Below are 17,961 nucleotides of genomic sequence, written 5' to 3' on the forward strand. Positions count from 1 at the left end.
CTAGATATAATATTTTGAAGAGTTGCAGTTAGTGATAATTTAAGTCATAGCAATTGACAAATAGACAACTAGTGTGAGAATGATTCAATTGTTCAATGAAAACAAGCTGACTAATCAGTTATGGCAATTTAATTATAAAAAGTTTATCAATACTTTACAAGTACTTCAGCATGTCTTTATACAAATGCTTTCATAATTTAAGCTAGAAAGACGATAGCATGCTAAATTGAGAAAACTCGTTAACGTTTAGCACGCAAACTTAGTAAAGATATTTATATAATTTGCAATGCAAGTCCTCATATGTAAAACTCACTCCAATTTATGGCGTGTCAGAAGAGAGTACATCTAAAGTTTAATTATCAAAATACATTTAGCGTTTATAAAAAAAAAGTTTTCCACCGACGCAGCTGTTACATTTACACTTATTCTCGATTTGTACGTTTTACATAATAAAAACAAAAAATTATTATAAATTTTCATTCAAAATAGCTTTAAATATACAACGAATAATTCCTTTTAACTATATACTTATCAAGATAACTTACATTAATTTAATCTAGCTAAAGAACATGGAAATGTATTATTGACTCGTTGCCAATAGTTACACTAAGTACGTATATACAGCTTGTGGAGCACAAACGAGGCAAGACTAATGTTAAATTGATTTTAGTTTTGAATCCAATATAACTATCTATAAGCGATGTTTCACACAATTTTGAAAGTATAAAAAACACTTTGTTTGGAATTTTTTCTATAAGCTTCTATTTTGATTGAAGGAAACATTTCTCCGTAGTTTTTACGTAAATCGCTTTCACTATGTATATCTACAATAACGACTATTTCAGCTAAAGGTTGCAAGGATGCTTGTGACAAAAACTACTAACCAATTCAGTAGTATTTAAAAAAAAAGCGTTTTAATTTTTATATGCGCGTCACAATATACATAGAATAAGTCTTGAAATTTGTCTTTCGTCATTGATTGATACACCTATATTCGCATTAGTTCTTATTAGCTTAAATAAAATTTATTCACTTTCACATTCAGCATTTGCAATTCACATATAAATAAAATTAAATCTGAAATAGAAGAAATTAAATATATTAGCTGGAAGATTTTTAAGTTTTGTAAAATTAATAAAACGATGACTTTTAATTTACCTGCAAAGTGATTGTGGCAAAGAAGATATAATGGGCCCGTAACCTTGCGAATTGTCATACAATTCGAATAACGGGGCAGCGACTAATTTGTAGTTCTTCGGTACAGCGAATAAAGCTGAAACAAACAATAAATTGACAATATTCCCATAAGATATAAGATAGAATAATTTTATCATCAATAAATACCTTTCTCTTGCAGTTGAACAAGGAACAATCTTTTGTGTTCCTTTGGCTTTGTAATATGTGGTGGTACATAAGGGTACTGGGGTGGCTCAAAATTAGGTCTCCACCAATTACCAATTGTGTCTTCAATCACCCATTCTTGCTTCACACCATCTTGTCTTCCAAATGTCTGTAAATCATAAACTTTTGTATTAAACGTGTAATTTTAAGTGCGTCAATTTAAAACTTTTTCAAGACAATAAAAGCGCACTTGCACTTTTTTAGTCCACTAAGAACATGGTTACATATAATTTAGGGAGAGTCAACATTATTATAAGCGATACACAATTCTTTTTTTTTTTAGGGTAGTCCTTAAAAAAAATAATTAATACCGAAAATCTTTAAATTTCATTATACAAATAGATTTAATAATTCGTTGTGTGGACAATTCGCCTCACGCATACCAAAAAAAATGAAACAGCTGTTTTACGCGTTCATGTTTTTATAAAAGTAGCTTAACGAATATATATACTGTTCATTTAACACGAATTTCATATTGCGCCTATTAATATACACATTAAATATATAATTTCATATTTTTCGACAATAAAATGTTTTAAGGATATGTTTTGATGTTACAAATCTTTTACTAATTCACTGCTCAACTTATTTTCTACACCAATTTTTACAAATGGTAGTATTTAAAAACGAGTGCACAATCCTAGCATAATCTTGACAACAATTTACACAATCTTCATTTTTTCTTCTTCCTTGTTAACTGTATGTGCAGATACATAACAAAGATTAAGAACAATGTTCTTAGCTAACCACTGTATAGTATTGAGTTAATACTTTAACTACTGTCCACAGTGAGTTATCCGGGCATGCAGCGCACTATAAGCTATAAAAAATTTTACAACGTAACTGAATTTCCCTAATTTGAGCTACATACCCGGTTACATAAGTTCTACAAACAATAATATAGTTTACACAATATATTATAAAATATGATATTATAACATTAAATAGCCAATCCTAACCACCTAGTCAGGTAGCAAAAGGTGTCGTGCTAACTGTTACCTCAGTAAGGAGCCGTTTTAGGCCCTCTACCTCATCTTCTCCTGTATTTAGTTCCCCGCCTGGCCTGCAATGTAAATATCACATCAGTATTAATAGAATATTATTTTTGCTTTTCTGCTGCTATAATTCTCAAGATATGAACTCACAGTTTGAAGAAGGTTGTTCCTAGCTGTAAAAAGAGAACATGTGGCAATCCGTGTTCATGAACCAATAGGACTCCTTCTACGCTTCGTCTCATTCCAATTTTGTCAAATTCATCTCTCATACGCTGAAATCTTGCTGGCACGGATGGATCTTTTTCGAAGAGAGGCTCTTTTGTTCCAAATGTATAGTTTGTCAAAGGATATCTATGATAAATGAGTTGTATTTGTGTTTTAGGCTTGTTTATCTTCTAGATAAATCTTCAGTAACTAAATCCAACTTCTTCAAAACTACATATAATACTTGTGAATACTTCAGATTACAACTTTAACAAATTCATTACAAGTTTACAACAGATATCACAAAAGTGATATTCTTAAATAATAACAATAACGATTATCAGGGTGATGTTAATGATAAATAAAAATGATGATTATAATAATTATAACAATGATAATTACAGTAACAGCAATTATATAGCTTCATGATATATTAACAGCACTTATAAAATATTTTAATATAAAATATGTGAATCATATATTATATCATAAAATTTAAATAATGTGCATAAAATTAAAAAACTTTCAAACATTTGCATACACTTTTAACGCTTTGATCAGCATTTAATCTATGTTTAGCTAATATGATTCGATTACACAATCCTTTTAAAAAAATTGAAAAAGCTAAAATTTACACTGCAGAATATGGTTAACAAAATATTAATTTGCATATTACTCCAACTTTAGTAAAAATAAAATTATTTTTTAATAAAGAAGATATAATTGCAGAGCAGCTGAAGAATCTGTTTTTTGGATAAATTAATAAGAAATATTTTGCTATTTGTGTCTCGTAATATGCCAAAGGCTGTATGCATATAAAATTAATTAATTCAAGTGCAAACATTTATAGTTTGAGTGCAAGAATATTATATTCTTTACATTGATGCATAGAAATATTAGGTATTATGCAGATTTATACACTGTATACATGTAATATATTATGCATACACTGTAAGATACAATATACTTTTGCTTCTACTCAATTTCTTTTTAAATTCTAAGGATCTTTAATAATCGTCTCTCTAAAACAAATATTATTAGACTTTTGAAAAATGTTACTCAATACAGCAGCATATACTGGTGATTACAGCAGGTACAAATAAAAATATAATTGTTGTACAACATATTCTCTATGTTCAAGCAAATGTTAAACGCTGTTCCTTGCTATGTAATTATTGCTGATAACTCAATTTGAGTCAAATTATAAAAAGTAATATCAAAGAATAAGCAGCAATAACATTTGCTTAAATTACCAATATGTGTTTATTAAAACCGTTAACAGCCGTCTCATGGGAATACCATGTAAAATATGATTTAAAGCTTTTAAAATATATAAATAATATTTGATATTATGTATTCTAGCAGTCTCTTTGCCGGTCATAGTTGTTCTATAAGGGAGAGGATGGCGAAAAGACATTATTCTATAAAAAATAAAGCAATTAGCTCGTACATTAATTTTCACTTACAAATTTACTGTTCTGTTGATAGTTACAGACTGATTGGGAGTTGGCTTTCCTTCAAATGAACTGTTACTTGCACGCCTCGGCCAGCCGCTTCCTTTAACTTGAGTTGTTGCCATCGCCATTTTTATTTCCAATTTTTAAGCACCTGGGCCGAGATGAGCCAATCCTTAGCTGAGCGATCGTCGAACTGCGTTCAGTGCGTAGTGCGTATGTACCAATGCGTACTGGTGTCTGGTGCGTATTGAGAGCGTATCGTGCGTATAGCGTACTGATTGATGCGTATTCCGCGGCGTTTATTCCTAAGAATTACGCATGCGCAACGGGTAAATAAGTTGGTGCTTCTTTCTGCATCAACCTTAACTTATTCTCTTAAAAAACTTTTTGTTTCTTCAATCCGAGCTACAATTTATAAAGCATTGACCATTCAATTAAGAAAAATTTATATTAACGAAAATTGTATGTGCTATACTACATTAAAAATCGAACCGTAACTGAGTTACGAAGTTTAAGTACCAGCTCATCAAAAGCGTAGTAGATTAATATAAGTGGCGTTGGTCCTTGATTGCCTACTGATGTGGGCTGTAGATAGGTAATAGGTGATGACTAGCTTTTAATCTTTAGCTGCAGTCGCTGTAGAATCTACTCCACTCATTCACTCTACTGACCAAACTTACTGAATAATAAAATCTGAATCAATTGAATCAACTGAATAGTCTGAATCCAGTCTGAATAGTGATGAACACAGCTGAACAAGTTGAACGACTGCGTCTGCTCGCTCAGTGCTGGGATTCTGTAACTTCCCATCGATGATTGTCGGTATCGCTAACCATCGCTAACTACCGATAGTTGTCGCTTGCAGTAACGAAAAGAGCGATTCTGTAACTTCCGTCTATGTATATGTATATAGATTCAGTAACTAGTTACCGACAACTTTCGGTAATTGAATCGAGTTACCGAGAGATATCGCTAGGAGCGATTCTGTAACACAAAGTTTTCGATAATTGTCGTTAAAAATGTCTCTCGGCCGCTACCGAATTCTATCGTTAACTTAACGACGACCGTGATAGGCGTCGGTAGAAGTTTATCGAGAAAGTAAATATAATAAATGTCACAAATATTTCTTAAATTAATATTTAGAAATCACAAAAAAGTACTTACAATAAATTTTCTTTATAAATTAAGGCTTACAGTAAAAATCGTAGGAAATAAAATTTAATATTTTTCCAATTTTTATATTTAAAAATAACTATATATATACAGGGTGTTTCTCTAAAAGCGGAACATAGGATTATATTATTTAACTATAGCAATGAAGCACTTACTAAACATTATTATAATTAATAAAAGCGTAGATAGTTACAACTTAATGGTTATTTTAGTTTAATTGCTTTTATTATTCATTATAAATTTCATTTTACTCAATTAATCTTGGTTACTACGTTTAATATTTAAATTAAATGGAAAACAGTAATTTGACTATAGTAAAATTTACTATAGCCAAATAACACGAAATCTCCTATGTTCCGCTGTTAGGCCTGTTAGAGAAAAACCCTGTATATATATATATATGCAGAGGTTTTCTCTAAAATATAGAATTAATTGTATTATTTAACTATAGCACACAGGCACTAACTGTACATTGCCTGACTAAAAAAAAATGTTAAAACATTAATTTTTAATACTTATTTTAATTAAAATATACTTATATTTTAATACTTCTTTTAAATAAAATATGATAATTTTGCTATAGTAAGAATTGCTATAGTCAAAATTGATTTAGTCAAGTAACACAAAAGTTCCTATTTCGGTTGGTATTAAATACACTAATATTACCAACTTCCCTAGAACCTTAAAGAATTTTATCGTTATCGTACACAGTGGGAAATTGAATCGTGTGTGGTTCGGCTAGTTTCACTCTGTAATTTAACATGGAAAATGATATACTACACTATAGTTAAAAGCACACACGATTCAATTTCCCAACAATTTCCCACTGTGTAGTGTGTACGAATATGTGTTGCACCGACTATTGTCGTAAAGCTAAAGTTACAGAATCGCTCATATTCGTTAGCGCAAGTGATAACTGTCGGTAGTTAGTGATACCGACAGCTATCGTTAAGAGGTTTGACCCACTTGAGGTCAAAAACATTCACAATATAATAGTTGATGTGGTATATATTATTTATTACGAGCATTGTGAGTTTTTGGTGGAATGCGTCCAAGGAAAAGCAAAGGTTTATTAAAGTTATTCGTCGGATAAATTTTATATTAGCAGAGATGAAACGGGAGATTGCTCATGCGAGATCCCGAGGCAATCCCTACCGGTAGGCGGCGCTGGTGTTGGCAAACGTGTCTCAGGTCCACCTAAGCCCTAACGCCATTTATCGGAAGAGACCAGGAAGCACGAGCGTTAAGCTTTAGATTAGGGTAAAACAGATATGCATTGTTGCCAGAAAGCGGACTAAAGAGAGAGCGGAGATATTTTCTCGGACCTCTCTGTCTTTCTCGCTGTTAGCGTCTAGCAGAAGAGTCGAAGCAAAATCTTTCCGTTTCGCTTTGCCGAAAATCTACCAATATTCGATGTCAATTTACATTTGCAGCCCAATGCCTTTATACATGATTTTTTCAGCAAATTTATTTATGAGCATTGACTTATTTAAATCAATAATAAAATAAGGAAATGCGTATTTGATATATAATAATTATTTTAACTATAATTTCATCGTTATATTTCGCTTATTTCCGTAAAATATGCATTTCTTTAGTTTATTATTGATTATTGTAAGTCAATGGCCATTAAAAAAAAAAAAAGAAAAGTACCGATCAGGAATCGAACCCGGACCCATGATTCGCCACGCGATTACCTTACCGCCTAGACCACGAGGCTTCTTCAGTGCACCGTAAACAGATAGTCTTCTTAAGGGCTTGAAATCTTCTATTGAACCATATAAATAAACGAGCAACCGACAGCTTTATTCATTATTATTCTATCATAATGGTACACAAATTAAAGAATAATTATATAATGAATAGTTTTCAAAAGCTTTTCCAATAACCAAGAACGGAAACTGCGAGCGTTGATTATTTATCTTCATTCTTGGCTATTGAAAAAGCTTTTGAAAACTATTCAAAATATAATTATTCCTCAATTTGTGTACCATTATGACAGAATAATAATGAATAAAGCTGTCGGTTGCTCGTTTATTTATATGGTTTAAAAGAAGATTTCAAGCCCTTAAGAAGACTATCTGTTTACGGTGCACTGAAGAAGTCTCGTGGTCTAGGCGGTAAGGTAATCACGTGGGGATTCGTGGGTCCGGGTTCGATTTCTGATCGGTACTGTTCTTTTTTTTTAAGATTAAATTTTTTTTTATGGCCATTGACTTACAATAATCAATAATAAACTAAAGAAATGTAGATTTTACGGAAATAAGCGAAATATAACGATGAAATTATAGTTAAAATAATTATTATATATCAAATACGCATTCCCTTAATTTATTATTGATTTAAATAAGTCAATGCTCATAAATAAATATGCTGAAAAAATCATGTATAAAGGCATTGGGCTGCAAATGTAAATGACATCGAATATTGGTAGATTTTCGGCAAAGCGAAACGGAAAGATTTTTCCTCGACTCTTCTGCTAGACGCTAACAGCGAGAAAGACAGAGAGGCCCGAGAAAATATCTCCGTTCTCTCTTTAGTCCGCTTTCTGGCAACAATGTATATCTGTTTTACCCTATTCTAAGCTTAACGCTCGTGCTTCGTGGTCTCTTCCGATAGATGGCGTTAGGGGTTAGATGGTGTGGGAAGAACTAATGGTTGATCGATGATAAAACAGATCTCTATCACGTATTCCTAGGAAATTGTCCTTTATTTAACTCCGTTCTACACAATGTTATACACTTAAATGGTTACAAAGCAAAGTATGACGACTTGATAGGCTCCAAGTCATATCACGGTATTGAGAACCATGACCATGCGGGCCAAAGGTTCAAGCGGAAGAGAGATCTTGATCCAAAGGATCTTTTGAACCTGCTCCTGATCCAGATGATCCAATGCTGCCACCAACTTGACGGTCGATCCAAGTGTAATACGCACTAGATATTGTTGCCAACCTGTCAGTCAGTTCAGTGCTGCCACAATGGACCTGAGACGCGCCAACACCAGCGCCGCCTACCGGTAGGGATTGCCTCGGGACCTCGCCTCGCATGAGCAATCTCCCGTTTCATCTCTGGTAGCATGAAGAATGCATAAGGAGGTCCAACTCCGTGGTGTGAGAACGTGCCAAAAACTGTCATGGGAGATATTTAGCATTTTGGCCACAAGCGGCGCTTGTGTTGCATGTTTACCCATCAACCCCCTTCCCTATTCCCCCTCATCCACACTTTACCTAATCAAATTAAATAGGAAATATATTGTACCTCTAATTATATACAAATTTCTTAATTAAAATTATAAAATGAATGATTAATATAAATATGAACAAAAAATAAATTTAAATCACTTATGTGAAATTTAAATATTGAAAAGATGGTTTGACATCTGTAATAATCAATTATGTTCATAAATATAAAAGAATCAATATATAATCATGTTTAATTAATAAATGTAGTATGTTGTTAAATATATGCATGTTAATACGTTATTTTCTTATATATATATATATGCATTTATTAGGCGTAAATTATAGTCATTGCAGGTGCAAAAAAAACATCATTAATATAAAAATATATATTTTATAACATGTATATACATATCTATAATTTGGCAAGTTTTCTTGCTCTTTGGGTGTTTTTTTTTATTTCTTGCATTTTTTTATTGCTTCTTTTGGATATAAAATTCGCCCTCATAATTATGTAAAAATTAACAATTTTCTTCGTTAACATATATTTATGGCTGTTGCAACCTACTAGCATTAGTTGTAATTCCTTTAATTTGTACAGAATGTGAAAAAATGTATCCGCCTCGATATTATAATTCTTACAAGTTTGTAAGATTACATTTTCAATCTGCTTTAATAGAGTAGATAAAGTTCTGGAAGGATATACCAGCTTTCCTCTACTCAAGTTAGATATAAGATTCGAGTTTTTATCCTTGCTATCAATTATATTATTGTCCGATAATATAATTGATTGTAGGCACTCTGAGCAGGATGTCCATTTTTTACATTTATGAGCTACGTAGCCTGCCATGTATGCATTAATCTCATCCATATTATTATTGGTTACAGATATGTTTGTTTGACTTGAAGAAGCTTGTTCATATGGAAGATTTTTGTGTATTTCATCCATATTATTATCTAATCCTTTTTCTATTATTTCTTCAAGTAACAATGCATATTCATGCTTTCCTTGATTAATAATATTTGGCTTTGTAGCTTTTACAAGAGAATTTAAAATGTCTCCACCACTCACATTTGAACCTTTACAAGGTTTAACAAGGGAGTAGGTTGACATCAAATTAAATAAATTGCCAAAAACAACCGCATCAGGATGATCATTTGAACCATTGATGCCTCGAGCCAGACTGAAGAAACGCTAAAAGTAAATTTAAAACGATTAATTTGATTAAAATAAAAGAGATCATATGAATTCTCTAGAAAAATAAAATTTATAAAAGGCTAATTATCTCAATAATAAATACGATGAGAACCTGATATTTCACACAACACAAACAAACCAAATACGAGTGATGATGAGGGGTTACAAGAGAAAGAGGGACGTATTATGTTAAACATGGAACACTAACGCCGCTAGTGACTAAAGTAACAGTTACTTCAGCATACAGTTGAGCCCAATAATCTGGCGTCAGGCGAGGGGAAGCCGGAGATAAAGGGGCAAGGGGTATCTAGGGAATTTACGGGTTATATACAATTCTAGTTCCCTAACTTTACATTTGTCCACTTTTGAAATGTCAATTAAATGTAAACAAAATTTACAGTTTTTAAATCTAAGTTACGGAAAAGTTTAAGAAAAGATTATAATGAAGAACAGGAAAAGAGAGGATATCAGATGAGTTTGATTAATTATTATAAATATGTGAAAATATATTTGTAGATTGTTAAGAAGATATGCTTTGTGGTTATTTGATTTTAATTACAGGTTAAATTATGCGTTTTATCTCAACTTGGATGAGGAAGGATTAATTTATCAAAACTTCTAATGGGATTTTGACATCTAAATACATTTTATTATGATAAAGAAGGTTAGATTGGTTATTACATCCATTCATGTTAATTGGAAACATAATTTGAAGATTAATTGATAAAAATGAAAGGTAAGTTAACTTTAATGTTGTTAAAAATGAAATTAACTCTGTGGTTGTATTAATGTATAAGTTTTATTTTTTGGTTTCTCACCATGACATATAATACATAATTATTATATATGTATTTAACTTTAAAATTACAGTAAAAATTTATAATTACATTTAATATTGCAGGGCATAACCATTTGCGGCAATCACCTCTTCCAAACGGCGTGGAAAAGATTGGACAAGATTTTGGCAAATCTGTGGTTCGTTTCTTAACTCTTCCCATACTCTTCTTACGTGACACCTTAGCTCATGTTTGGTCCTCTCTTGTTCTGGTCTCCAGCGTTTCACCATTATACCCCAGACATTTTCTATTAAATTGAGATCTGGGGATCTCGATGGCCAAATCATCCTTTCAATTTCAGGATGCTCTGCAAACCATTCACGTGTCATTTTGGATGTGTGCACACTGGAGTTATCCTGGACAAATTGGATCATTGGTAAGTCTTGGACCGGATACATCCTTCTGACACTAGGCAGCATATGATTTTCTAGGATGCTTGTATACACTGCTGAATTCATCTTAGTGTCAATTTCAATTAAATCACCCACACCGTCTCCTGAAATCCAACCCCAATAAGCAATAGTTATCCTATTATTTCTGTTCATAGGTAGGACATATTTATCATTAAATCTGGTTCCATCCGGTCGCCAAACATGTATCCTCCCATCTTCAGAAGATTGAAACACCTTCTCATCAGTCCAGATAACTTTACGCCAGAATTCATCTCCTTTGCTCAAGTGCTCCAAGGCAAATCCAACTCTGTCCTCTCTGTGCTGAGCTGATAATTTTATTTTGTGCACAGCATGGTGGCAATGGATTCCAGCTTCGTGCAACCTTCTGCGTACAGTCATCTTTGATATGTTCAGGTCTAATTTTCTTAATATGCTTGACGTAGGCTGGAAAGGATCTTCGTTCATTGTATCTACAATTTTTCTATTCTCCTCTTGCGATGTTAATCTGGGTCTTTTGTTATTTTTCCTTCTATCTTCCAATCCTGAATATCCCTCTTCTCTATATCTTTTAATCCATTTATTAATCGTAGACTTATGCAGCTGCAGCTGATCAGATATATCCACTGAGCTCATTCCTGCTTTCCAAAAACCAATGACTTCTCCTTTCTTTATTGAAGTTTCACTATTAATTGACATCTTTTGAAGTTTTAATTTTTAGAGAAACGATTATTGAACTGTGTAACACCTTTTGAGAGAAAACAAAACACAACAATAAAAGAAACGAAACGATAAAACAAATAACAATCAAGTCGATTTTCGTTTCTTTTATTGTTGTGTTTTGTTTTCTCTCAAAAGGTGTTACACAGTTCAATAATCGTTTCTCTAAAAATTAAAACTTCAAAAGATGTCAATTAATAGTGAAACTTCAATAAAGAAAGGAGAAGTCATTGGTTTTTGGAAAGCAGGAATGAGCTCAGTGGATATATCTGATCAGCTGCAGCTGCATAAGTCTACGATTAATAAATGGATTAAAAGATATAGAGAAGAGGGATATTCAGGATTGGAAGATAGAAGGAAAAATAACAAAAGACCCAGATTAACATCGCAAGAGGAGAATAGAAAAATTGTAGATACAATGAACGAAGATCCTTTCCAGCCTACGTCAAGCATATTAAGAAAATTAGACCTGAACATATCAAAGATGACTGTACGCAGAAGGTTGCACGAAGCTGGAATCCATTGCCACCATGCTGTGCACAAAATAAAATTATCAGCTCAGCACAGAGAGGACAGAGTTGGATTTGCCTTGGAGCACTTGAGCAAAGGAGATGAATTCTGGCGTAAAGTTATCTGGACTGATGAGAAGGTGTTTCAATCTTCTGAAGATGGGAGGATACATGTTTGGCGACCGGATGGAACCAGATTTAATGATAAATATGTCCTACCTATGAACAGAAATAATAGGATAACTATTGCTTATTGGGGTTGGATTTCAGGAGACGGTGTGGGTGATTTAATTGAAATTGACACTAAGATGAATTCAGCAGTGTATACAAGCATCCTAGAAAATCATATGCTGCCTAGTGTCAGAAGGATGTATCCGGTCCAAGACTTACCAATGATCCAATTTGTCCAGGATAACTCCAGTGTGCACACATCCAAAATGACACGTGAATGGTTTGCAGAGCATCCTGAAATTGAAAGGATGATTTGGCCATCGAGATCCCCAGATCTCAATTTAATAGAAAATGTCTGGGGTATAATGGTGAAACGCTGGAGACCAGAACAAGAGAGGACCAAACATGAGCTAAGGTGTCACGTAAGAAGAGTATGGGAAGAGTTAAGAAACGAACCACAGATTTGCCAAAATCTTGTCCAATCTTTTCCACGCCGTTTGGAAGAGGTGATTGCCGCAAATGGTTATGCCCTGCAATATTAAATGTAATTATAAATTTTTACTGTAATTTTAAAGTTAAATACATATATAATAATTATGTATTATATGTCATGGTGAGAAACCAAAAAATAAAACTTATACATTAATACAACCACAGAGTTAATTTCATTTTTAACAACATTAAAGTTAACTTACCTTTCATTTTTATCAATTAATCTTCAAATTATGTTTCCAATTAACATGAATGGATGTAATAACCCATCTAACCTTCTTTATCATAATAAAATGTATTTAGATGTCAAAATCCCATTAGAAGTTTTGATAAATTAATCCTTCCTCATCCAAGTTGAGATAAAACGCATAATTTAACCTGTAATTAAAATCAAATAACCACAAAGCATATCTTCTTAACAATCTACAAATATATTTTCACATATTTATAATAATTAATCAAACTCATCTGATATCCTCTCTTTTCCTGTTCTTCATTATAATCTTTTCTTAAACTTTTCCGTAACTTAGATTTAAAAACTGTAAATTTTGTTTACATTTAATTGACATTTCAAAAGTGGACAAATGTAAAGTTAGGGAACTAGAATTGTATATAACCCGTAAATTCCCTAGATACCCCTTGCCCCTTTATCTCCGGCTTCCCCTCGCCTGACGCCAGATTATTGGGCTCAACTGTACCATTTTTGGGCGGATTTATCTAGTAACTTTGGTATGGAGTTGGACCTCCTTATGCATTCTTCATGTCTGGTAGTTATACTACACTTGGCAACCTTGCTCTGTATTCTAGGGACTCTAGGCCACACCTGTGATCTGGAATTAATAATCCGTTTAATTTTCGAAAACGTCCCTTTATGCCGCCGTTAAAAAAACGCCCGGTATGCAAGTAAAAGATGATTCATGGCATGGCTCGCCAGTCCGAAGAAACTTAATTGTATTGATTATATTGATTACACACAATTACTATAATTAAATTACCACATGACTTCAGCAGAATATTTTATCAGTCTTATCACAGTGACTAGTGCAAAAAAATTAGCTACAGTACTTGTCATTTGTTTTATTTGCTATCATGGACTTATGCACTTTGTTTATGGTAAATACCTTTGACTTTACCTGCTAAATATAAAAGAGTTTTAAGATATTCTATTTCCACTATGGTAGCTTATCCAGTTTTTTTGCAGGTAATGACTCTTGCACTTGGTTGTTAACGGAAGGTCGTTATAAAAGTGATAAAGAATGGCAGCCTCGTGGTTGCATGATGCACCACTATACCCAAATGTAATACAAATCTATATATATATATATATATATATATATATATTAAAACACTATTAAACTTGTAATATATATTTTTAAAATTTTTTTAAATGTAGAGATAGCAGAAGATGTTTAAGGTACCTAGCTTTCATGGGTCATCGAAATCATTTTATTTTTATTGGGGATGACAGAATTAAACAATTATATAAATCACTGGTGTCTCAATTTGCAATTGATGGAAAATCAACAGAATTTGCAGAAACACCAGATAATTCAAACTTAATATTTAATGACGTGCAGCTTAGACTGAGTATTCAATATATTCAGAGAAAGCGAACAGACAATTCTATGGTTCAGGAATTTAGGAAACTTATGGCAAGTTGATTAAATTTTAATTTGTTTCCTAATTAATTATAAAGATAATCACCTATTGGTTTTGTTTTTCAGGTGGCAGATGCTCCTAGTTTAATTATTACAGGCTGTGGAGCAGCAGATTTAGTATCTTTTAACAGTAGCGACTTGCAATTCTTGTCAGAGTATCATACAAATCTGACAAAGTTGTTGCTTCCTTTCGAGTCATTAACAAAGAAAGGTACCCATCTTTTATGGGTTCTACAAGATCCGGTCGTTAAAGAAAGATTACCGGTTCAGTACTCAAATCTTGATAACAGACAAATCAATTTAGTTAATAAAGCAGCAAGAGAGGTATGATAAATTTAAAATGTTAAGTTTGTCAAGAAACAGCTAATCTATTGCGCTTCACCTTTGCACAGATATTACCTCGTAGCGGATGTCGCCTGTGGGAAAGTAGCAGATTGGTAGGCGCCGGAGTTTTAGAACAGAGCTCGGATGGATATTTAGCAAGCCCGCTGTCGCTACGTCATAAAATTCAAATATTGCTTAATGCTTATTGCAATGATCACATGAATTTTGACGATGGTAGTTGTTGTAGTTATCCAGAATCTGCAACAACTCTGCAGCTTGTATCTTTATCTGTTGCGGCACTATGGTAACACCTCTAGTAGTAGCATTTTAATTGAATTTGTTTATATTTATTTTGTATAAAAAAAACCAACTATAGTCTGTTTCAGCGTATTAGCTGGAGGATTCATTTGGATATCTAAAAAGTTTTACAAATATCGGTCTGAAATTACTTATGCGCACACTGCAATCGAGATAAACGAAAATTCAGAAAAATCAGAGACGTGTGATATGACTAAAGTAGATCAAATTGATCTAACTAGTAATCAAGATGCTTATACGTTGTTAACGTCACTAGCTCTATTTTCTATGATATTAGGCTATTTTTATCTATGTGATAGGTAATTAACATTCTTTGTCTTCATAAATGTATTATATTATTCTTGGGATTATCCTTGAATGGTAACTGTATACTATTATTTTATTTAGGACCAATTTTTTTATGAAGGAGAATAAATATTATAGCGAATTTAGTTTCTGGCTTCCCCTCGGTTACATTTTGGCTCTTGGCTTATTTTTTACGGAGGACCGTGAAAGAGGACCACGTGCTTTAAATAGAGAACAAACCGATGAGTGGAGAGGATTGATGCAGGCCGTAGTACTTATATATCATGTTACCGGTGCCCGAAATGTTTTACCAATTTACATGTACCTACGATTGATTAATTCTGCCTACTTATTCCTTTCTGGCTATGGACATTTTTGTTACTTTTGGCAAACGGGTGATGTCTCATTAGTTAGATTTGCAAGAGTAAGTATAGAGCGCATTGCATTAATTTTGGTCTCTTTGCTTTCTTATTGATTGCAGCAACATTTGTTTTTTCAGGTGATGTTTAAACTAAATTTATTAACGGTATCACTTTGCCTTTGTATGAACAGGCCTTACCAGTTCTATCATTTTGTACCATTAGTTTCTTTTTGGTTTCTGATAATATATTTTTTAGCATGGTTACCACCGAGAATATACTCAAATAGTTTTGTCGATCATGGACCAAGAGCACTGCTTTACTTAGGTCTGAAACTTTTAGGTCTCATATTCATTATTACAATTCTCTATATGTCTGAGGTAATAAAGTTCATTAGCCTATTAAAAATGCAAAATTGCACAGTAACGAGAAGTAATTAATTAATACTTTTATGGATGGTTACAGGTGTTTTTTGAAAAAGTTTTTGTTACAAGACCATGGAAAGCCTTATTTGTGACAACGGATGATGACATATACGAATGGTGGTCCCGCTGGCGCGTTGATAGGTATAGCGTAGCGTGGGGAATTACATTTGGAGCTGGATTTCTTGCACTACAAAGAATAGATCACATTCCAGGACCAGCTTTATTGCCAGTATTAGCATTAATATCTTTAGCAGCTTATACCACCTTTACAATTTTATGCGACTCCATATCAGAATGTGAAGAGATCCATTCATATATAGCCTTTATACCGGTAAAAAATTAAATTATTTTATTTTGATTGTGTAATAATTGCAAGCTATTGTCATACTACCGGTAAAATCGGCCAAACTTTTCAGATACTAGGATACATCGCTCTAAGAAATTCTTCCTTAGCCCTTCGAAGCAAGCACTCGGCATTACTGTCTGCCTTAGGACGAATTAGTTTAGAAACGTTGGTCGGCCAAGGTCACATTTGGCTAGCCGCTGATTCATACGGTGTATTGGTATTGTTGCCGAAATTTCCAGTTCTCAATCTTTTAATTACATCATTTATCTTTATCTGCGCCAGCCACGAGGTACGACTAATTTAAGGAGGAGAAATACATGTAAAACGTGTTATTCAGAAATTGATTTCTCAGAAATTGCTGGACACATTGATTTTTAATTTTCTCATTTAAATACTTATTATTTTTATAGTAATGTTGATTAGAACTCAACAGTAAAAATTTGCTAGAAAATGTTGTGATTGACAAAATCATCTTTGAAACAAATGCCAAGATTTTATTACTTTATTCAAACAAAAGTTTTACAGAAATATTAAAGAATGTTATTATTCTTAAAATGACAAAAATATTTTTAAAAAAATCCTATTTTTATCAGTTATTGTTGATAAATTTTTTATAACATCAGAAAAAATAATTTAGAGGTTCGTGAGTCAAAACTTATTAATTAAGAATTATTCTCTTAAACATTGAGCGAAATTAATTGATCGGCTTTTGAATTATCGTGTTTAGTGCATGACATTTTACATTTTCGGAAAAACATAAAGTTTCGAATTATGCCCTGATAATGTGTACTAGCTATATTATCTGTGTAATTCTAAAAAGGCTTTGAAATTCATTTGAAGATTCTTCAGAATGATTTTATAATGACATGCTATTAATTAAAATTAAAATTGTTAAATTTTTTTATTTTTATGTATTTTTCCCCTTAAAAAGAAATATTAAAATTTGTACCAAGCAAAACTATAAAATTAAGCTTTTAAGTAATTGTAATAATTTGAAAGAATTAAAAATAAAAGCCTTGAATTACAGAATTGGTGATTCTTCAAAACTATAATTAAGGGTTAGATCTAAAAATTATATAAAATATTCCTTGTTAAAAGTAATTATTCCCTTTCTAGATCTGACAAGTTTGCATATATTAACATTAGACATAGTACAGGATTGACATCAACTGAAAATTTACTTTTACATTACAGATCCACAGGCTGACCATCGTTCTAACACCATATGCTGTGCCAAATGATTGGAAATCAGTAGCACGTAATTTATTACTATTTATAGCAGTGCTAGTACCAATTGGTATACATGATGGAATGTTTTAAACATGTTTGTGATCTGTCCAATTTTTAACAGTCTCTGAACTTTATACCAGGTGGTAAATTTACAATAAAAACAAAATATGAAAGTTGAAATAACCACAAATCTGTAAATCTATAAATTATATGGTTCTTCGAAATTGTAATTTATTTTATGTAAATTTTAAAAATGTCTTTATTGTTGAAAATAAATTGGTTTAAAATAT

General features: G+C 32.3%; 2 protein-coding genes across 2 annotated transcripts; one reads left to right on the forward strand and one right to left on the reverse strand.

Annotated features, from left to right (window-relative positions):
* Window positions 1–111: 111 nt before the first annotated feature.
* Cpsf5 (cleavage and polyadenylation specificity factor subunit 5) lies at window positions 112–4,898 on the reverse strand. The gene is made up of 7 exons (XM_066734819.1): window positions 4,550–4,898; window positions 4,067–4,462; window positions 2,547–2,747; window positions 2,401–2,464; window positions 1,345–1,510; window positions 1,159–1,273; window positions 112–1,077 (listed from the first exon to the last, which is right to left on the reverse strand). Exons 2-7 carry the CDS (start codon window positions 4,183–4,185, stop codon window positions 1,056–1,058), a joined length of 687 nt encoding a protein of 228 aa, XP_066590916.1. The 5' UTR covers window positions 4,186–4,462; window positions 4,550–4,898; the 3' UTR covers window positions 112–1,055.
* Window positions 4,899–13,208: 8,310 nt separating this feature from the next.
* Window positions 13,209–17,957, forward strand: LOC136777943 (N-acetylneuraminate 9-O-acetyltransferase). The gene is made up of 12 exons (XM_066734515.1): window positions 13,209–13,455; window positions 13,534–13,839; window positions 13,928–14,024; window positions 14,120–14,378; window positions 14,451–14,708; window positions 14,777–15,012; window positions 15,095–15,325; window positions 15,414–15,735; window positions 15,811–16,050; window positions 16,136–16,426; window positions 16,512–16,730; window positions 17,636–17,957. The coding sequence occupies exons 2-12, from the start codon at window positions 13,725–13,727 to the stop codon at window positions 17,759–17,761; spliced, it is 2,394 nt and encodes a 797-aa protein (XP_066590612.1). The 5' UTR covers window positions 13,209–13,455; window positions 13,534–13,724; the 3' UTR covers window positions 17,762–17,957.
* Window positions 17,958–17,961: the final 4 nt, after the last annotated feature.

Source organism: Prorops nasuta, unplaced genomic scaffold, assembly GCF_024137725.1.
Source record: "Prorops nasuta isolate Cenicafe-Biocafe unplaced genomic scaffold, Cenicafe_Pnas_1.2 PNAS00013, whole genome shotgun sequence".
NCBI classification, from domain to species: Eukaryota; Metazoa; Arthropoda; class Insecta; order Hymenoptera; family Bethylidae; genus Prorops; species Prorops nasuta.

What these genes read in the sequence shown, in the direction of transcription:
- LOC136777943 (XM_066734515.1), top strand. Translation starts at nt 13,725, where the DNA reads ATGACTTCAGCAGAATATTTTATCAGTCTTATCACAGTGACTAGTGCA. An exon ending in TTAATAAAGCAGCAAGAGAG is followed by an intron (nt 14,709 to 14,776) that starts GTATGATAAATT and finishes ACCTTTGCACAG; the next exon opens with ATATTACCTCGTAGCGGATG. An exon ending in TATTTTTATCTATGTGATAG is followed by an intron (nt 15,326 to 15,413) that starts GTAATTAACATT and finishes TATTTTATTTAG; the next exon opens with GACCAATTTTTTTATGAAGG.
- Cpsf5 (XM_066734819.1), bottom strand. Translation starts at nt 4,185, where the DNA reads ATGGCGATGGCAACAACTCAAGTTAAAGGAAGCGGCTGGCCGAGGCGT. An exon ending in TAAAACGGCTCCTTACTGAG is followed by an intron (nt 1,511 to 2,400) that starts GTAACAGTTAGC and finishes TATGATTTACAG; the next exon opens with ACATTTGGAAGACAAGATGG. An exon ending in TTGCCACAATCACTTTGCAG is followed by an intron (nt 1,078 to 1,158) that starts GTAAATTAAAAG and finishes CTTCTATTTCAG; the next exon opens with ATTTAATTTTATTTATATGT.